The sequence below is a fragment of the Podarcis vaucheri genome (genome assembly GCF_965113315.1).
Source record: "Podarcis vaucheri genome assembly, chromosome: 4".
Taxonomy (NCBI): domain Eukaryota; kingdom Metazoa; phylum Chordata; class Lepidosauria; order Squamata; family Lacertidae; genus Podarcis; species Podarcis vaucheri.
In genome coordinates, this window is record NC_138762.1 from 43392781 (window position 1) to 43414969 (window position 22189).

At 42.2% G+C, this 22189-nt stretch overlaps 1 protein-coding gene across 2 annotated transcripts in view; it reads left to right on the plus strand.

Annotated features, from left to right (window-relative positions):
* PTGFRN (prostaglandin F2 receptor inhibitor) overlaps positions 1 to 22189 on the plus strand; it is a 78311-nt gene that overhangs the window by 29720 nt on the left and 26402 nt on the right. For both annotated transcript variants that reach the window (XM_082220479.1, XM_082220480.1), the window contains exon 5: positions 4062 to 4487. In XM_082220479.1, the coding sequence (XP_082076605.1) occupies positions 4062 to 4487 (426 nt within the window). The remainder of the gene's footprint in view (positions 1 to 4061; positions 4488 to 22189) is intronic.

Consider the following 22189-nt stretch of genomic DNA (forward strand, 5'->3'; position numbering starts at 1 on the left):
AGGTCCACAAGTTTTCTATCCTGGGTTTATACCACAATATGGAAGTGAACAGAAAGTGGCATTCAATAGGAGTGATCCCTCCTGCCCTGGACTCCATGTTGGAAGAAAATTATGTAGTTCTTAAAAATGCTAAACCCTTTAAGGCTTACCAGTTCATGCTCATTGGTGGTGTGTCCAACATGGCCTCTTAACTATACCAGCCATCCTGAGCTTTTTTCATGACTAGTCATGGGTGCCTTTTTGTGTCTAATGTGTCAGTCCTGAGAAAACATTTTAAAATGAAACGTTTGTTCTGATCAAATGTGGCTTTTTAACTTGACTTAAAAGAACACAAAGATGGGATAGTCTTAATATTTAAAGTGATCCCTGTCTTGGAAGAGAGAGGGGACATTCAAAAGCTTTCAACAAGCCCAAAGGTGGTGTTGGTGGGATATATAAGCTGGAGATCCCCACAGGACCTGCCGTGACATAAAACAGACTTATGCAGTGCTGGTTGTTGTTAAGTTTCGGTCTTCTTTAGCAGCCTGTCTGAAAATACATGGGCTGCCATCCTCTGTAGCAATGTAATTTTTCCCATTAGTCATCCAAAGAGAAAATTCAAAATTGTTCAGTTTTTTTAGCTGGGAATGATCCACACTGTTTAAGTTCTTCTTTAAAAACAAAACAAAATAAAATGTGTTTGCTCCAAAGACAAGAGACAGGAAGATAAACAACTGATAAATAAAAAATATAGTCAAATGCACACTTGTTCTGAAGGCCACATCTGTAGTTTCTATCAGGAAGACTGTAGTCTGGCAAAGCTGCATAGTAGAATCTGGTCTCAGGTGGTCCAGCGACTCATCTAGACACCTTCTTGTGCTTTGATTTGTTGTTCTTGAGTGTGGCTTGGATGACTGGACTAATCCCACAGTCACTACTATTATGGTTCTTTGAGACCCATTGTCAGATCTGCCAGATTTCCTTGGGGAAATCCTAAGAATAATATAGATCACTTTCTGTTATTTAATGGACATTATATCATATGGAAAGATTAGGAGGTTACCCAGAAGTTTGTCTAGACAAAAACATTGTTTTTCACTTTTCCTTACCCCAATATTCTGCTTTGACTTTATGGAGAACTGTGTTTTCAGTAACTCTGTTTTCCTGGCTGAACTCTTAAGCTACTGAGATCTGCTTTTTATGCAGATGTTCTAGGAAATGAGCATCCAGGCAGGAGAGATATGGAAAACTGAAACCCTAGCACAAATTTCTAAAGAACCATGTTGTTCTGTAGAGTTTGCCTTGACGTGTCAGCATCTCTTAGAGGATAATTAAAAAAATCAAGTTTCTGGCTTTTGACTTTGCAATTAGGAGCCAGATGATTCTTGACAGCCTTTCAAGCAGTGGGAGCAAGCATTTCTACTTATACTCTGCTGAAATTCAAGCATTGTGCATATACACTTCTGAATGTTATCATAGCACAATCGGAGATCTGGTTGATGGTAACCCAGTCCTGACAGCCACAGCATCTCTTGTACTTCAGAGAGCCAAGACAGCTGAAAATCCACTCCTGCAGTATTTGTACAATCCAATTTTAAACATGTTTATCTGCAAGTAAATCTCTTTGGCTGCGTTACCGTTTAATAGCAAGCCCAGGAGTATAAGCTGATAAGAGATAATAGTGTAAGCCTGGCTAGTGATGTTGGTTTGTTTAGGCAATGCAAACCACAGCCTTGGATTTGGATGAAACTAAGCCAGCTGCCTTTTTATTATTTGTTTCTCTGCTCTCAAGGACTAGAATAGTGAAACAGCCCTTGTGCACTACCTAGCATGGTTTATGAAACTTCAGTTAGTATTTAGCGCTATGTGAAAATACAGCCATTGAGTTCAATAGGCTAATAGGTTACAGTGGTACCTTGGGTTAAGTACTTAATTCGTTCCAGAGGTCCGTTCTTAACCTGAAACTGTTCTTAACCTGAAGCACCACTTTAGCCTCCTGCTGCCGCTGCGCCGCTGGAGCACGATTTCTGTTCTTATCCTGAAGCAAAGTTCTTAACCTGAAGCACTATTTCTGGGTTGACTGAGTCTGTAACCTGAAGCGTATGTAACCTGAAGCGTATGTAACTTGAGGTACCACTGTAGTTTAGAATTATAGCCCTAGAGGAATGAGAATAAGCTGTGCAAGTTTTTAAAGGAAAGGAAAGGAAATCTCAAGATGGCCTAATGATTTCCATCCTGCTTGCTGTAGGCCTAATTATGAGAGTGAGCTTGTCTCTCATTCTTCTCATCCATCAGACATCCCATCGAATGCAACTAAACAGAGAGGTGCCACTGATTCTGTACACTCAGTGTATTCTGTTACCAATATTATCTGGAAAGCATCCATAGCTTTAAAAGCTGCCTTGAATAGGGTGCCTCTTTTCTGCATTGAAAGTATTCTGTTGGTCAGTGGGAATTTCTTTGCCTTTGCATCCCAAATTAGTAATTATTTTGATCCCAGTTAAGGGGGAGGAGCAAAATGTTTTTCAAATGATCTTACATTGCCTGCGGGTGGGAAAAGCAGGAGAGGAATTCTCATCTGTAGTACATAAACTGCATCCAAAATTCAACAGCAGCCCCCTCCTCCTTGATTGAAGTTTGAGAGCTTGGCAGGGTATTAAGTCGTTGAACTGTCAGCAAGGCTGTTCTTTGACAGCTGACAAGAGTGCAGGAATGAGGCTTATCCAGCAAGCCTTTTATTCCTTCCTGCTAAATCCTCTGTCTGAGAGTCAGTGTGAAGAGACTAGCTGGAGCACTCCTGTCAAAGCCAAAACTTGCCCCAGCCATCCTATTCCCTATAGGTCTTCCAAATGCTGGGTATGATTAGCTGACATCCCATTTACCTTCAACTTTCTTCTATTTCCTAATGAGGACATAAAAATGTTGTTGGTGCTTCTGTTTGGAAGCAAGCTGCTCCAGTGAATTATGTGGGCTGGTTCAGATTATCATATACCATTATGCTGAGCCAAGATCAAGCCTTTTGGCCGCACATGAGCAGCTCTTTTGCTCCTCCCTTCCCGCTAACAAACCAGGGAGACGTTGATTAACTATTTCTTCCTGTATCAGCCAAACCAGGAAATTAATTGTTGTGGAACAAGTAAAGGTATCAATCCAACTTCAAACTAAGTTTTCATATCCTGGCTTGTTCAGAAACTGTTAACCATAGTTTCCTTCTTTGGACAAAATAGTAAACTGTAGCAAAGCGGGGAGCAAGGGCACTGTGTGTGCATCCATAAGGCTCATTCAGATCTTGACTTATTAAGGTGAGGTATGATTGGCCAACCCAACCCTTTTTGTGGCTCGTTAACTACCTTTCCCTCCACGACCTTTATAAATATTGGTAGTGCATTGTATTCCTTCTTTTCTGGGATCCTAAATATGGTTGCTAAGAGCAGAGAGTAGGCCCTTCAGAGTTCTTTCAGACTTGTGATTATGAAACTGTCAGAAGTTGTATTTAAAAAACCCCAGTAAAGTTAACTTGAAGGGTATATTCAGTTTCTAGCATTGGCATTCAACACCAGGAACAAGTAAATGTGGGATGCTCTCCAATATTGGCTTGCTCTAGTGCCAGCTTTCCTCTGCCAAGGTCGCTGAAGTGGGCAATAAAATGAATGGTAAAGCAGTGTACAGAAACCTGACACGCTCTTGGCATACCCTTCCAAAATGGGGAGCATGTTCATTAAAATGAAACATTTCCCTGAGAGGCAGACTTTGCAATTGCAATGCAGTGTTCTGTAACCAGAATGTTGTATTATGAAATTCCTACAGTATAGTGTGACTTACTAAATGTTGGCTTTAGAATCTGCCTTTTGTTTGACTTGGGGCTGCATGCCATGAAGATACTCCATTTCTGGGAATTACATGGTCCACTGTCACCAGCTAAGTAGTAAATGCCCCATCCTATGCCATGACTTGCAAGATGCCAAAAGAATGTTGCCGTTCTGAAATTATAAATGTGAAAATGTAGCCTATATTCTGAATTGGTCTTTATTTCATACTTTTGTTTCCTTATCTGTCTCCCTGCTTTTCAAAATGCTCTGCAGAGCCAACTTACCATGTGTTTCTGAATGCGACTAAAACACCTAAGTATGCAGAAGATCCCACAGAATTGGAATGTAGGATCACAGAGGCGCAGAACACTGAAACAAATGTGCGTTTCACTGTCTCATGGTACTACCGATTACCTATTCGCAGTGATGAAGTAGTGAAAGATGAACTTCTTGCCACCATGGATGCAGACTGGACGCTGGTAGTTGGGGACAGAAGCAAACAACGGGCCCAGAATGGGGAAATTATTTTCTCTAAACCAACTGTGGACACCTTCCGCTTACGAATCCAGTGGACCTCTGAAGCAGACAGAGGAGATTATTATTGTGTAATTTCTTCATGGAGCAGGCAACGAAATAACAGCTGGATAAAGATCAAGGATGTGGCTTCTGTGCCTGTAAGCATTTTATGGTCTACACAAGGTAGGAATCTTGTACAGCCTGACTTTAAAAACTTGTGATGCAAATTGTTGGTGACTCAGTGGCTTGCCTTTAGAGACTCCGAGATGGAAAATTTCTAAAGGGTTTTGATAGATGTATATACATCTGCCATTGCCATCTTTGGATGGGAAAGTGGATGAAAGTGGCTAATGATGAGATCAAAGAGCAAAGTATCATTTAGGAATGTTCAGCACAATACACAATAATTCCAGGCTAAGGTTGCTAAGAGCCCTGTGCTAGAAATATTTTAGGACAGCGTACACAGGGCTGGATTTAACTAATGTGCTTCACTTGGAGGAGTCTACATAAGGACTTCCACTAATGCATTGGGGCTTCCCCACTTTCCTGTCCCCCAGCTCCAGCTCTACCCCCCCCCCAATTGACTTGGAGGCATCAGGAGAACACCCAAAACAATGTGTGGAGGGAGAAGAGGGAAAATCATTCCATCCAGCAAGCACTCTGGCAATGCTGAATTCCTTCCACGGGGTGTTATTCAACTAAAATTTCCTCAGAGTGGTCCCACTGAAATGAATGAACATGGCTAGGTTAGGTCAATTAATTTCAGCAAGTCTGCTTTTAGTAAAGCGTAATTGAATATCACCCACACCATCACAAACTCTTGTCCAAACTCCTTCTGGCAATGTACCAGGAAGCAGCTTGAAATGTATGTGAAGGTGGAGTCCTGAGGAAATAGCAGCCGCAGGGAATTGGTGCAAGGAGTTGTGCAAGAGATTGAAGGTATATTTGGAATTGTTAGAGTTCATCAGATGCAGACTACACAGTCAGGATATTTTTTCACACCTAGGCAACAAGAGAAAAAATTGAAAAATGATATTACGTTTGTTTTGTTTAGAACGATTTGCAGACCATTTATTCACAACTCTCTACTCTTAAGTAGATGTGGGAGGTGGGGACATGGAAGATGGACCACAATGCTGGTTGTCACGGTGGCCTTGGATATCCAGCCCCCTCGGGATCATGATTAGAATGAAGGAAAGTAATTGACTTGGATCATTATCAGATTCCTGTTCTTTTAATACAGTAAACTAACAGCTGTTTTTGGTTAGAGCTTTTATCTGATGGAAAGTTGTGTCTAGACAGCAGCCAACAGTCCTGATTGGGCACTCCTGCACATAACTTAACTTGAGTGTGGGAAACATGCTTTAAAAAGGCAAACTGCCCTTTTCCTTGGAACACCTTGTGTTCATTGCCTGTAGAAAGCACAAGCATAAACTTGCATTAGTTCCCGAAAGCCCTGTGATCTGGCCCTGTGATATTCAAGAACAGACCAAAGTAGCCTCGAAGTCTGGGCTGTAAAGGGTGGAAGAAACAGAAACAGCATTTCCAAATCCACATGCTTCAGAGCTGTCAACAGTCACCTTCATGAAGATTTTTCAGAATGTAATTATTTGTCGGCGGCAGCTACACTACTGTGTCATACTCTGCACTAAGGGCTGACTTGAAAGTTCATGTGATCAATGGCTTCAATTCTTGTTGAATGCCCGGGACAAGTTGCTACTTCTGAACCAGAGTTTTTCTGTCTCCATTTTTACATGCGGGGATCTGCCACAAGGTGTTTGTAAGAGTTGCTGTGTTCTTTTTCTGTCAACTTGCTTTGAGTATGTGTTTACTGAACCAGTCGAGAAGCAGTTTTGCCATGAGGCTAGATAGTGCACAGTATGCTGCACCAGGTATCCAATTAAAGCACTGAATCTGGGCTTAAAGTGTTCGATTGAAACAATTCATGCTATTATTCCTTCTTGAGTGATGGTCTCAGCAATACAAAGGCAAGGCTTCGGTGGTACTTTGGACAGTTCTGTGTGTGGCCCAGGTTGGAGGTTGTATTCAGCAGCAGTCATCCCCAGACTAGGTCTCAGAGCTGCAATTTATCAGAGTTGCTAGCTCTGTCTTTCATGGGAGCAGTTCATTTAAACTCTGCTTGCTTTATTATTCACTGACTCTGGCAGAGCAGGCAAGGCTGTGGTTCTTCTAAGGCTTCTGAGCTGAAGTTCTCAGAGGAAGGCGGTGCAGCATCCAGCAGCTGGAGAGGTACTGACACAATGGGCTTCTTTTTCCCCAAGTGTAAATTTGAGGCTGACCATCTTCCACCCTAAGTTCCTGGTCTCATCCACCCTGGAGAAGGATGTCATGATCCCAGGGTCATGGCAGACAGGCTCATTGTCAAAGCCCTGCATTACAAGAAAGTAAAAATAAATAAATAAATAAAAATACCCCTGTGTTTTCTATTAACAGTGCAAAAAAGCACATTTTTTGTACAATTTCCCTTATTCTGCAAATTTCATTAGTTTACATAATTTTATTTTGGTTTCTTTTAATGATGTGGTGCAAAGAGGTATGCAGAGCACTGAAGCCCCACTGCCAACCAGGAGGGTTTTTTTTTTACGGCATTTACAAGCCACTCTATAATAAACATTCTTGGCATTTACAAAATTAAAATAAAATAAATAAAAACTTAAGCTTTGTGCTTAAATTAGTCATACAATGAGTACTATAAAAGTATGGGAGGAGGTAAAAATCAAGACTTTAAAACAAAAACTAAAAGAGCAAAGAATGAAACCGAAAATCTAAAACAGATTTAAAAGGCTGCAGCAACCTTAAAAGGCCTGGGGGAAAACTTAATCTGGCACCAGAAAATCTGAACTAGTTTCTGCTGTGCCGTTCATTGGTTGAGGCATGCTTTTCAAGATAGGTATCTTCCTTCTTCCTCTTGCTTGGTAACGAAAAGTTAACTAACTGATAAAGAAGGGTCCAAGTCAGCAGGGAAATCCTGGCTAAGAGTGTCACATTGTGAATGGACAGCTTGCAGCTCAGTGCAAAAGGTTCAGTGCAAAAGGAATAAATTAGTGGATCAGGAGGAAAGATCTGTAGCTCACTTTATTTATGGGCATGCAGTGATTATTTTAGTAACTAGATGCTTATTGAAACATCCAAGCTTGGAGCTGAAGTTTCTGGCGCTAACACCACACTGGCAAACCTTTTGAGAGCAAGTGTGCACTTCAGCTGTGGGACGGGACTAGGAGAATGTTCCTTGGCCATGGGCTTCTATCTAATACAGTAATATCTTTCAAAGGATGAAGAACTAACTACACGTATGCATTGCACAACTCACTATCGTCAGGCAGGAATGCTTAAATTAGCAGCCCAGACTTCCATCGCAAACACTAAAACTCATTCTCTTGGGCTATCCTTCTGGGTCATAGAATTAAGTTTTGTTGTGTTTTAAAAGCAGCTTATTGGCTGCCTGATGACCGCCAAGCTGCTCTGCAATTTTTTGCTCCATTGGGCCAAGCAGGTATTGCCCATGGGCAAGCACTCGAGTGGCAAACAACACATTCACCCTGTGCTCTCCACGTACTTGCTGCTGCTCACCAGAGAGCTAGGTGAGCAGTGCTGGTCCACTGCAGCACCAGCTGCATACATGGAGCTAGTAGCCCTTTGTGGCTAAAAAGGAGAGGAGAGTCATGCCTACAGCTGTCATGTTTAGCACTGGGCCATCACTGTTGCTGCCGTCAGGGGTAGAATTGGGACAGAAGTCCTGGGCCCCTCTGGACAGGGGGTTCCCCTAGATGCAGCAGGACTGGCTTGCCACATTTCAAAGCAAGAATTAAAGAGGGGTCCCTGTAAGATTGTCTGGAATAATGTCCATTACCATCTAAAGAACCCCACCTCCACTTTTCATACCATTAGGTCTAGAGTCCAAAATTTATCTAATGGATTATAGTCTTGCAGATGCATTTGTGGTCTGTTTTCCAACCTTAAACTAATGTTTGTTTGTTGATTTGTTTTTATTATTATTATTATTATTTAAGCAATTTATATACTGCAAAGCTATAATTGTCTCCAAATGGTTTACAAGGCGGGGATGGTTGTGTGGCTGCTGCAGTACAGGGAGGAAGGGGATCAGAAGGGAGGCAGCAGCAACAGTGCAGGCAAGCAGAGCAAGACTGAGAGATCAGTGCCTTGTATATGTGTCCAAATTCAAAAGCGTTGCATGAAAAATAAGACCTTTGAAAAACAAAACGCCTTTTCTCATACATTTGATGCAGTGCAGTCTTTATCATATATATTGCTGTTCCAAGAGAGCTTGACCTTTTTAAAAATTCTGACCTTTTCTAGATTATGACTTGGGCGGCAAATTGCCAACAATATCTGTGATCTAGTCCTTCTGCTTGTGATCTATTCCTCCTTCCTCTTTTATTATAATGAGCGACCTGTTCCCATTTGCTTAGTGGCATTATCTATTTCCATCATTTGTACCCTGCCTTCCTATAATAATCAAGATAGCTTACATTGGTCAATAGAAATACACAACAACCCATACGCATCAATAAATTAATATTAAAGTAACAAAAAGCATCACAGTATCAGATAGGATCTTGCTTTAAAGCAGCATCCAGAAAAACATTGTGAAACAGGGCAGTTTCTGCTGCCTGCTGGAAGCTGATCAGCTGTTTCTCAGGCGTTAGGCACCACAGCAGAGAAGGCCCTGTCTTTTATAGGCCCCTGCTATGTTCCTGTTGGCAGAAGAGCATGGAGCAGGGCCTCTGGCTTATCAAGGGTGCATTTGGGAGGCGACTTTGACCTAATATACCTGCAGTGGCTCAGATAATAGTTTTCCTTCCTTAGTACAATTTATTCTTAGCATATTTGGGACCCAGAATCCTGCGGGAAAATAAGAGATGGCTTCAGCAAAGGCAAAAGCCTCTCTATGTCTTCAGTTCATTGAGGGGTGCTAAGTGTATACCACATCCATACGAAATACCCAAATCTGATTTTAAAAACAGAACTCTGCAATTCCTATGTTTTGTAAAGTAAAATTTAAAAAGTAGTTTTGGTAGACTGCAAACCATGGTTTCAGGGCAATCTTAGTTAACTCAAGCCCTGATCTGACTAACATCTAAAGCAAAATATAGAACAGGCAGTGTGGGATTGGGGGGGGAGCATGTGGGCTTGCTGTGCGGTATTGCACATGGTTTTCAGATGTGACCTGAAGTTAGTTTGTGTGAAACAAGTCTGCAGATTGGTTTATATACATGCACCAAATGTATGGATTTCTCTGGTGGCTGATAAAAATGTGACATTTTAAAATTTGTGTGACATACTTGGGCTAAGAATGTTTTCCTCCTCCTGGACTGAAATGGAAGCTTTTCTTTGTAAAGTACAGTATCCAAATTGCTTGTCACTCATACGAGGCTTTTTAGCTGCTGTGTCTCTTGAGAGAAATGTAGCATAAACAGTATAATAGCTGCTCAGACTTTAAAATGTAGCCTTGTTTGTGAAAGACAGGTTTATCCCATTTTTGTTAGACTGTGGAAATCTGTTTATACTCTTTTGGATGTGCTTTGAGTGATCTGAAATGTGGTGGCTGCATGTGTGGCATTCTCTCTCCCTTCTTTTTTATTTATTTTAAAGTAAACACAGTTTTCCTTGATATTTTAGCAAGTTCCATTTCTTGCCAGATGTGCAAAACAGTATTTTGACAGTTCATCTTTGTTTCTGATGCTGGTTTCTCCCCCCTCCCCCCCCCTTTGCTTTTCAAATCCCTTTTCTTCTTACCAAGTGATGAGTTTGGGTCTCATGTGCTTAACTTAATTTTGAGTTGCTCTGTGTAAACCAAATAACATTAAAACTAAACTATGTTAACTGAATTACATAGGTCTGTGCATATGTTTTTACTAGACTTTGCAGCTCCTTAAAGCACTTGACCTGAGGGTTGTTGATTATGATCTGCAGTGGAATGGCTCTCTGCAGGGACTGAACATTGGTGGTCCTAGCCTCAGGCAGATGATTTGGACATAAAACCAGTCAGAATATGTGGCTTAGCTCCACATTTGCGATAGTCCTGACCTCCTGTTGACCCAGGTAGGTCATGTAGTATTTGAGGTCCTGTGTTCACAACTTCCTCACCATTGTCTGCCACCATCTCTGTAACACTATCTCTTGATTTAGCCTTCAGCATTGCATTCTAGAGTTTGTGGCAATCTGAACTTTGTTAAGATTACATGCCAGGAAATGATGGAAGTACCTCAGGCCCACTGCTGTTCATAGGCTGGAGGTTCTCTGTGTTGGATTTAAGTCTCTGTGGATTACACACAGCTCTTGTTTGTGGGATATCTATTTTTATTACTTATTTTAAATTTTGTTTTATGAGAAGCATTGAGACCTAGGAACGTTTTGCCTATTGTTTTTAACCACGAGTTGTTACTATAGGCAAAACTTTCCCAGGCAACGTGAATTGGCCCAATGGCTTGAAGAAGCAGAAATACTTGAACTAGAGATCTGTAGAGTTCACTCTGAACATTCCAGTTTTTGGAAATATTAAGGAAGCTATAGGACTCCCTTCACTATGTCTACAAACCTGAATATCTGGGGAGGAAGATTGGGCAGTGGCATTACAGTGGTACCTCGAGTTAAGAACTTAATTCATTCTGGAGGTCCGTTCTTAACCTGAAACTGTTCTTAACCTGAAGCACCACTTTAGCTAATGGGGCCTCCTGCTGCTGCCATGCCGCCGCCACACGATTTCTGTTCTCATCTTGAAGCAAAGTTCTTAACCTGAGGTACTAGTTCTGGGTTAGCGGAGTCTGTAACCTGAAGCGTCTGTAACCTGAAGCATCTGTAACCCAAGGTACCACTGTAGTGACCTTAAGAAAAGGTCAATGTGCTACACTGGCCAGTCCTAAAATGTGAAAGATGGGCAGAATAAACAGGTAGGAGGCTAAGGGGAAAGGGAATATTCAATCTGAAATACTCCATAACTATTCCACTAAACTCTTATTTTTAATAATATCCACTGACCTTCTCTCTCTCCCCCCACCTTACATTGTACCTGATATCTGTACTCCTGGATCCTTTAACATACTATTTTCTAAACTTATTTTAATGGCGTTCTCTCAATATGTCATGCTGATACAACAATAATTATAGGTAACTTAATCTGAGTCTGTAATATCCCCTGCGCTTTCAAGGGATGCTTGTGGGGGATATTGAAGATACTGAGACAATGTACCTAGTGTTAAAAAAGACTTAACAGCCAACTAGTTAAAATGCAAATCTTGACCAGACATTTTCCTTTTAATCTGAAGATTTGCATCTAGAATAGAAAACTAAATCTGGCATTTATCTGATTGTATGCTGCCAGAGCAGAATTATAACAAATCCATCCCTTTTCAAAAACATGCTTTCAGTAGTTGTAGGATGTTAAAACATTGCTTGAGAATAATTGCCTGCCGGTGAGGGTCCCTTACATGTTTTCCAATAAATAAATAGCGTGCTGGGTAAGCTTACATATTGCCAAAAAGAGGGCACAGATTTGCATAAATTTGCATGTGTTTATATAATATGCAAACTTAGTAATAGTGGGTGGAATTTGACGTCACACTGTTACAAATGTTTCATCAGCACAAGCATATCAGCTCCCCTCTCCTTTCGCTACTGTTCTCCCAACCCACCCACCCCAAACCAATTTAAGGAGGCACAGGGGAGGGGAGCAGAATCCTATTGTGAAGCCTTCTGCTGACAGGGTTTGTAAGGTGAATCTGACCCAATGACTGTAGTAGAAATAGAAGTGCAATACATCTCTCACTGTCAAGGGCAAGGCTGGCCCAGTTGACCTGTGTGCCTATTCAATCTGCCATCCAGGAGCTAACTGCTGATGGGCAGCCTCTGCCAGTGGCGTAGCGTGGGTTGTCGGCACCCGGGGCAAGGCAAGTAATTTGTGCCTCCTAACCCGTGGATTTGCGCCCCCTAACCCTAACCCCCAGATGTTGCGCCCGGTGCAGCCGGCCCCCCCTGCACCCCCCACGCTACGCCACTGGCCTCTGCTCTTCCTCCTTATAGTTCTTTCATTTGAAACTGGACTTGGACTGATCAGCCCTTCAACCAGAGGATGACTTCAAAGTAAAGCAAAGCAAGACATAATAGCTATCCTAAGTGAGCATCATATTTGGGACTGACCTATGGTACTTAAAAAACAACAATACCACACACACACACACACACACACACACACACACACAGAGTGTAAGTATGTATGTGGCCATGCCACAAAACTAGTAAGGCTCTCTCAGCCTTTAAAATTTTTCCTCTTTTCATTTCGCCACTATGCACTTGATAAGAGTGTAGGCACTTGGTGTTTTTGAAGGTTAACTCTACTGTATCTAGAGCACTGTGGATTGCATTAAATGCAAAATACTGTGCTCCACTGACAAGTCTAAGATAGATACTTAGTCCTTGTAAGATCGATCACAAACGGAAACTGAGAGCTAAGTGGCAAATCAAGGAGTACTTCTTAAGAACAGGCCTGCCTTTCTGAGACAAGAATCAGTAGCTTTTTACTGACAAGCTTCTCCTATCTCTTATTCATATTTAATATCTCTTGATCATCAAAGGCAAGTTTTTAGAGGCAGAGGAGGAGGAATAGAAATTACGTCTGGGTTCGGAAGGAGTTCAATATACCAGTCAAGCCACTATAAACTACTTCCCTTGTTGCTAATCTGATTTTCTTTTTGAAGCTGAAATTTTATCCTGTAAAGGAGTAGGGAAACTGGTTTGATTTTCAGCTTAGAACAGATAAAGGAAGATAGCAAATTATAGAGATCGGTGCCTGAAACTAAAATTTACAATACCATAAACTATTAAATTAAAGAAGCATTAAATTGGTTAAACATCAGTGAGCAAAATCAACATACATCCCCTGCCCACTTCACTTTTAAAATCGCATAGTCATAAATGGACAGTATAAACCGACACTGACACAGGATTCAAGCTTTATGAAAACAAATGTTTACCAAAGTCAATCAGTTTCTGTAAGTCCCCTTCTACTTCATCAGTTCATTTAAAACAGCAGTGAAGAAGCTGCAGACCACAGACATAATTTGGTCCTCAAGACATCCCAGTTTGTCTCACTAGGTTATTTGACCAAGCCATGTCCATCTGCCCTAGGCCTGACATCATATATGACATATGGAATCTTCAGGGAGCTCCGCGGATCTCTAATTTAAACTTCTTCCTGCCATTGGCCCAATTTACACATCACATTAAAAATAAACTATTCATATATGATGCCAGGTGCGGGTCAGATAAAGATGTATCTGAGCCTAAAGGGGCTTTGTTGGGGTTACTGATCAGCTGAGTGACAGCATCTTCAAAGCCACGTGCAATTCCCTGTACACAGTGCTTTGTAAGTATGGATAGTCAACTGATTGTTTTGGTAAAGTGGCTCACCTGATATCATTGTGATGTCAGGTGACTGACAATGCTACCCACCTGTCAGAACTTGACCCACAGGAGTTCAGGGGAATAAGTATGTGGCTCATCAGCCAAATTCAATTCCCAGCTTAAAATTAGATGTATAGAGGTAGCCATAAGAACTCATCATTCCTTGGGTATAGCTTTGCTGAAGAAAACCTAATGCCAGTTCAGTTCGGCTAAACACTGATAATCTGATCCATGCTAGAGATGCTAATTCAAAATTAATTCAGTAACACAATCTTAGATCTTGTGTATCAAATATAAATTCCCTAGACAGCAACTCCCCCCCCCCCCGCGCAAAAAAGAACATATTTTGGGGAGCGAACAAGGTCTAAAGGGTCAGCAGAATTGGCTTTCTCAAGATCTATCTTTAAGATGTCCTATGTATCATAACTGAGCCATACACTCAGTACTGTACAAAGCTGGGCTGAACTACTTTGGGACAGTCTCTTCCCTGGTACTCAAAAGTCTCCTGGTACCTCAAGCTTGGTGCTACCGCCTACCAATTTAGGCTGGTTGGAAACCGTATACAACTGACCCTAATATTTGTGGAGTAATTACGAACACTTTAAAGGGAACACCATATAACTAGGGGAGTTTCTAATATGGGCCAGGCATGGCACTGAATTGTGAAATCAACATCCTTGAAACCTGCTTCTGGCAAATAAATAAATAAAAATAAAATAAAATAAATCATTACAGAGAAAATCAAACAAAATAAATGTATTTATTGCTCCCTTCTGTTACTGGGAAAGAAGGCATTGGTTCTTAGTTGTTTAAAAATTCTGTCCAAAATCCTAGACTTTTTTAAAAAGGGGAAATTGTTTCTGGCATGTCTTGTCTTTCAGGGAACAAGGGAGATACCAGGAGATGTAGGAGGAGTGTTTCTTGGTTTCCGTATAGACTGTCTTGAGTATACTCGAGGTGGGATGGGGGGTGAGGGAGAGGAGAGGGAATTAACTGAACAAACTTGCATCTTATTATAGCAAAAACAGTTTACCTAGAAGAAGGGAGGAAATGTGAATAGGGAGTTGGATTGTTGCCCTGTGATTACAGGAAGGCAGGCATTTGTCTGGGCAGTCGAGGGCAGAAGGCCAGGCTACCTCTCTCATTATTAAAGTACTTAACATTAGCCCACGGGAAAACAGAAGGGCAGGATTTGGAAAGGTGTCAAATTCAAATTTACCCAGGGGATAAGTGAGCAAATGGACGTGTTTAAAACTAGGTTGTTGGGCTTTCCAAGTTGGAGGCTTTGGTACATACTTGTAGCAGTGCATCTTGGGTTCCCTACCCTCTCACACACAATGCAGATCTTTCGTACACTGAGGGTTTGAGACCCTTTGGCTACCCTCCCCTGGTTTAATCAGCCAGTCGAAGCCGTTCCCAAGGTGTGGCCACTGTCACATGCTGACAGTTCCCATGAGCCACAGGTGAGAGATGAGTTCAGAGTGGGGACCAAAGATGGACAGACTACCCCAGAAGGAGCACAGTGTGTCCCTCACCAGAGGAACTACCCCTCCCCCTAACACCCCATACACCCTGTGACTACAGATAAGCTTAAGACAAAATGCTATATACAGCAATAGCCCTTTTGTAAATCACTATCTCTGGCCTTGGATCCACTTACCGTGTGCCTTACTCTCCAGTCTGCAGAGAAGCATCTGGAAGACAAATGTGTGAACATGGGGGTTTTCTTTTAATCTGTTTTCGCTTGCAGGTCCCAGTATACTTGCTCTCCCAAACACCATTTAGTATCCCTGTGGTATTTAAGTACATTTTGAAAGTTACTTGGGTGGAAACCTTGTAATGAGAACCCTGTTTTCTGTCCCACGATTATTTACTTCCTCCTAGAGAGTCTGGATACAGAGAACGCTGCTGCCTCATGAATTCTGCAAAACATGCCCATTTTTTTTCCTCTCCGGGAGAGGAAAGCAGTGGTATATTAGGGGCATCTGTTAAACTATTTGAAAAGAAGTATACAGCCTCAGTGTTCTTGCAATCATTGGTTTTGAGCACTAGATTAAGACAAGGAAAATGAGAGAGAGGTGGTGATAATGTAACTTGTTCTGTCTCCTTGTCTTCAGTCTGAAATTAAATGATCCCTTGCCTTTGTATTTCTGAAATGCAGTACAGAAAAGGACTATGAAAAGATGCTAACAGTGCACTCGTTTTGGAGATCATGGAAGCAATTTATATGAAAAGAAAGCAATTATGCTACGGAGGCTGCTACCCTTAAACTTTGTACTATGCAGCAGTTCTAGTGAAATAAGTGGGGATTTCTGGGGTGGGGGGGGAGGGCCTTGAAGCTTTATCCAAAACCCAGAGCACTGCAATCTGATACTTGCAATTAGTTCCACCTCCTGAGTCAATATTCAGTGGCCTAAGTGCACCAGCAAAAATGTGCTGCAGTTATTCTACACAATAGCTTAGTTGAGGTGATAAAACATGGAAACACAAACAATTTATTTTCAGTGTACATTATTATTCAGGAATGTGGGCATTAAGGGGGAAAAAACACCAAGTCAATCTTAGACATTTACTTCCTAGTCTCAGGATCATAATTGCAGCACTTAACACCAGCTTCAACTTGATAACATAGGCATGAAATGTGAAATACCACACTTGAAATGCTTTTTATAAAGACAGAATTGGTCTTGAAGTACTGTTCTACTTTTCTGTATAGCAATTGCATAATAGTAAGTTGACGAAGTGTTTGCCTAGTTATTCCTTGTTAAAATATTTATGTCCCACCTCTGCCAAGATGGCTAATAACGATCACCTAATAAAAACCATGGTAAAATGTAAAAGAACCTTAAGGGGGTTAAAACAGCCCATCAGCAACTGCATTAAAATAAAATACTATTAAAAGCCAGTGAGAGAATAAAGCATATTTTGTCTGTTTTCTGAGCACCATCCATGAGGGCGTTTGGTTAATATATAAGGGGAGGGAAATCCCAAGGAGAAGATGACACAGCTGAAAAGGTGATCTCCCCTTTGCAGCCACCATACCTCAATGTTCAAAGGGCATTCGGTTCCACCCCCTGGTGACGTTGCGTGTGTGACATCAGGACATTGTGTTGGGCCCCCTCAATCATCTCGAGAAGTTGGTGCCTCTGATGAGGAGCCTGCCCCCTTCCCCTTCGTGCAAATTCACAACAATACAGTGGTGCCTCGCAAGACGAAATTAATTCGTTCCGCAAGTTTTTTCTTCTTGCGAGTTTTTCGTCTTGCGAAGCACGGTTTCTCATAGGAATGCATTGAAAATCAATTAATGCGTTCCTTTGGAAACCGCTTGCCAGGCTGGCGGTGCGGAGAAGGGCTTTTCTCCCCACCGCAAGCCTTCAGGACAGGTACGGGAACAGAGGGGAAGGGGCGCAGCGCTTCTCCTCTGTTCCCGGGGCTTGCGGTGGGAGGAGGGTTTTTCCTCCCCACCGCCAAAATTCAGAACAGCATTCTGAATGTTGGCGGTGGGAAGGAAAACCCTCCTCCCACCGCAAGTCTTCAGGACAGCCATCCGAAGGCTGGCGCGGGGAGAAGCTCTCTCCGCCCCACCGCCAGCCTTCGGAAGGCTGCTCTGAAGGCTGGCGGCGGGAGGAGGGTTTTCCTTCCCACCGCCAGCCTTCAGAAGGCTGCCCCGAAGGCTGGCGGCGGGAGGAGAGCTCCCCGCCCCCCCGCCAGCCTTCGGAAGGCTGCCCCGAAGGCTGGCGGCGGGAGGAGGGTTTTCCTTCCCACCGCCAGCCTTCAGAAGGCTGCCCCGAAGGCTGGCGGCGGGAGGAGAACTCCCCGCCCCACCACCAGCCTTCGGAAGGCTGCCCCGAAGGCTGGCGGCGGGAGGAGAGCCCTCCTCCCACCACCAGCCTTCGGAGGAGGTCTGAGGACAGTGGGGAAGACGCGCTGCGCTTCCCCGCTGTCCCGGAGATTTCCCTATGGGTTTTCGTCTTGCGAAGCAAGCCCATAGGGAAATTCGTTTTGCGAAGCGCCTCCAAAACGGAAAACCCTTTCGTCTAGCGGGTTTCCGTCTTGCGAGGCGTTTGTCTTGCGGGGTAACACTGTACCAACTGTTGCCCCTTGCATTTGGTCTGGTAACAAACAGGCAGCCAGTGTGGATCTCTGAACAGAGTGGTAATATTGTGACAGGGTCTCACTCCTGTCAACAATTGCTCTGCATAATTCTGCACTGACTGCAGATTACAGACCAAGCAGAAGGACAGACCCACATAGATTGTTATTGTATTGATGCTTAGCATAGTCTTCGTTCTTAGGTGTGATGGTAAGCTGCTTCCTGGGACCCAGGAGCCAAAGGCCGTGTTGGATTCCGAAATGCCACAAAATGAAGTTCAGAGGAGAGGAGAGGAATCTGCTTTAACCTTGCTTTAAGGTTGGAGACATCCTGTGCTGCAGCCTCTTAAGTAGTGAAACTCTACCCACAGAGGTGCACCTGACAGCTTCACTATATAGCTTTCAGCAAATGCTGGAGACAAACCTGGCCTTTGACACTTTAGGGGCATATTTCTTAGGGCCCACTCTGTTTTTGTGTTCGTAAGCTGTTTTAAATGGTTTTTCATGCTGTATTTAAAATTGTAACCTGCCCTGGGATCTTAGAGTGAAGGGTGGGGGGGGGGGAAATGAAATGATTTTGCTGGTAGTAAAGCATGCAGAATATTGCAATATGTGGCAGCGAGTTTACTGCTGTTCATCTCAATGAAGCCTAGAGGAAGGAGGCTCTGGAGTGGTCATATTCTTTCCTAATATGTTTTGTTGTGCATAGATTTGAGATGTAAAATCAAGGCAACGTCATTTACAACCTTCACAATCAACTTGCCTACTGTTGCTTCCTTGCAGAATTTAATTATAATGGTAATGATTTTCAGGAACTACTCTTAATAGTTTTCTCATTATTATACATCATTGTAAATCCACACTATTAGCGCTAAGTACAATCAAATACTCTTCATTTAACTACTAGCACATCTTAACATTGGTTTATGGAATGTTTCGGCTTTTTGCCTTGCTTGTGCGTAATTGGAAATATAAAATCAACACTGAGCAAGTAAAAGCTGTGTAAACAGCTTGGAGCTTCTGGAGAGTTTAATAGCTTGAACTGCCTCCAGTTTTTTTTTTTTTTAAGTCTGTTTTTATTATAAAATGAAAATAGTCAAGGGCAGTTCATAGGGAAAGCACATTAGGAGAATGTATTCTTACTTAAGTGATTAGTCAAAATATTGTCACAAAGAAATGTACTTGTTGGAGAGTTTGTTGCTGCACATTGCAGTTGATTTGTAGTTCTTAAGAAATTAGTAGAAGAGAATTTGGGAAGGCACAGGCACAGGAACCAGAGAGAGAGGAGACCTCTGAAGGCACCAAGAACAGCATGTTTGGGCCCAATCATATGAGTCATATGAGACATCTTTGGAGAGAATTGACTCTGTCTTCAAAGGACAGCTAAGACCATTAATGTTTGAGCTGTCTGTTGCACAGATTGGATGTTACCCCTTAAGAAGAATCTTGCAAATTTAGGCATTTATTGCAGTACTCACATTGCCTTTGAGGCTGCCTCCTGAAGTCAGTGGTAAACTCTTGCTGAAACGAAAAAAGGCATAATCATTTACTGCCTCTCTGGCAGGCATCTGGCCAGAACGTTGCTTATCCAGTGTGTGATGCATTTTGTGCCTGGAATTAGGGTGAATATTTAGAGGCATTTGTTTGAGCAGTGTACTGCACAGTCACAAGTCCTCTGGTGCAGCAAATATTACATGGTGTTCATTGGACTGACTTGCATACATAACTGTTCTGAAATGCCTGTGTTAAAACTGTGTATGAGACCCTCTCTTGTAATAAGAAATGTAACTGTTCTATTTAATGCAAATAATGCAGTAGTAATTGAGCTTGTAACTGATGACCAACATTACTACTACTAAGCATTTAAGGCAATCTATGTAATAGCCACTGGATAATCCTCTTGTAAATGAAGATGATACTTTTAACTAAAAGAACATTCTTCATGCATGCTTATAATACTATACTATGCATACTGTAATATGTTTGGCTTAAAATTTCCTGTTTGTAACCAGCATTTGTTGTCATTCATGTGGCCAATGAACTGTTCTTAGGAAGTTTATAAAACTACTCAGTGATTTGTGGCAACAAGGTGTCATTAGAAAGCCTGAAGGCAGTATTTTATTCTTTACTTTATTCAACAAATGTAGACATGGAATAGTGCCAGTAAGGGAAGGGTCTGGACACAATGAGGAATGGAAATTCCCCCCCCCTTTCTTTGCAGCTTTCCTTATAGATCTCCACTGAGCCTCCAAGGGATCAAGTGCAAATCCCCTCAGTTGAGAATTCACAAGTTGAAAGAGTTTGTGGCAGTGATGCTGATCATTCTCAGACATTTATTAGTATTAGACATTTATTGGCTAGATGCAGAATTTAAGGGAATACCAATGGCCAATGATTGCCTGCTTTCATTCCCAAGTGCTGTGAGGACAGTTCATTGGCTCAGATTAGCATGCAGATACTTACCTATAAGGCCTTAGGAGGGGAATCAGTTGACTGCTCTCTCTGTTTTGTTAATAAATGATCAGCAAAGCTGTTATCCTGTCCCATCCCCCACGCCCCCCAAATAGCTTCTTTAGTCAGGCTGTGAACCACTGATGTAGAAGTGTTGTGCCTGTCTTTACCTTCTTGCAAATGGCTACAGTCCATGATATCAGTGACGCAGGGGTCAAACGTGCCATCGCTTGTGACACTACTGGCAAAAGTGTCTGGGTAAGGGACCTGGTTTTTATCTCTCTGTATCCCTGAGTACAGTAGCTTAATTGTCTTCTACAAAAGTGATTGGCATCTTATTAATATATTAAACATGGAGGTTGAGGAGAAAATGTGAAAGAGTAGGCTGACAACTTTAAATTACGATGCCATGTGGGATTGCCAGCAGTACATGTGAAAAAGATCTATGGTTCTTGGTGGACCACAGGCTTAACTGGAGGCAAAAAAGGGTGATACAGCAGCAAAAAAAAAAAAAAAAAGAAAAGAAAAAGGAAAGAGAAGCTAGTGCTAATATCTTGATCTGGAGACTATACTTCTAGAAGTAATAGTACTGCTCTATTCTAGCTTGGTCAGGCCACATTTGGAGTTTTGACAAATTAGGATGTGTGCAGAGGAGGGTGACCAAGATGATAAAGGGTCTGGAAACCAAGCCTTATGAGGAATGGTTGGGTTGTTTATCCTGGAAAAGAGGAGACTGAGAGCAGATGTGATAGTCATCTTTAAATATCTAAAGGGCTTCCACATGGAAGATGGAGCAAGCTAGTTTTCTCCTGCTCTGGAGGATAGGACCCAAACCAATGGATTCCAAACATTAGGAAGAACTTTCTGACAGTAAGAGCTGTTCAACAGTGGAACAGACTTCCTCGGGAGTTGGTGGACTCTCCTTCATTGGAGGTTTTTAAGCAGAGATTGGATGGCTATATATCAGGGATGCTTTATTTGTGATTCCTGTGTTGCATGGGTTGGTCTACATGACCCTCACGGTCCCTCCCAAGTCTACAATTCCAGGATTCTATTATTTATTCATTCCATACCCAAAACACATCACTGTTCTTTCTTTGTGCCCTTTTCTAGTTTTCTGCCCCTTTTCAGCTGTTTCAGGTTTCATAGCTTGAGGACAACGACGCCACTCAGCAGGGCAGCATAGAGACTTTAAAAGTATGTTCTACATTGCCACATTCCTTGCCCAAGTAAACCACCCCTTTTCCAGGCATAACACTATGTATCTGTGCTAATTATTGTTGGGACGGGAGACACTCTTGCATGCTTTCTTGGGGGTAGGAAGTTGAGAGCTTTCCATTCAAGAAAATGATCTTCACCTTTGAGGAATTGAGTCTGCAGCATCAAACTATTTTTAATGTGAGCAATTGAGCAGTTTGGTGCTTAGCAGTTTGCGCACTGAGCTTCCCCCACCTTTTGCTGTTTCCTTTAGATAGCATTGTACTGTGATCTCCTTTGTACAGGGCTGATTGTCATACCCAGTTTTTTCATCTTCTAGCCAGTGTTTACTCATTGTGAAAACTGCTGCTTGAAGGCAAAAGCACTGCAAAATGTAATCACAAACAAGTACCTTGCGGATCTCTTGGGGGAGGACAAAAGTATTATTGTATGTAGTTTTAATTTTGTGAAGTGTGTTGCGAGCTTGGTATATCTTATTTCCCTGTTGCCTTGTAAAAGATTCACCTTGTGTTTAATATTCAGCCAGCTTTTTTATTGGAAGAAAATGGATTGTTGTTCAAACAGTCTAAATGCCAAGCTAGTTCAAATCTATAAATAAAAGCCCTGCTTTCATGGTACGTGACCTGCCTCTTTCATACCGAAAAGCTAAAATGTATGTGATGTACCTGTAGAAACATGTAGAG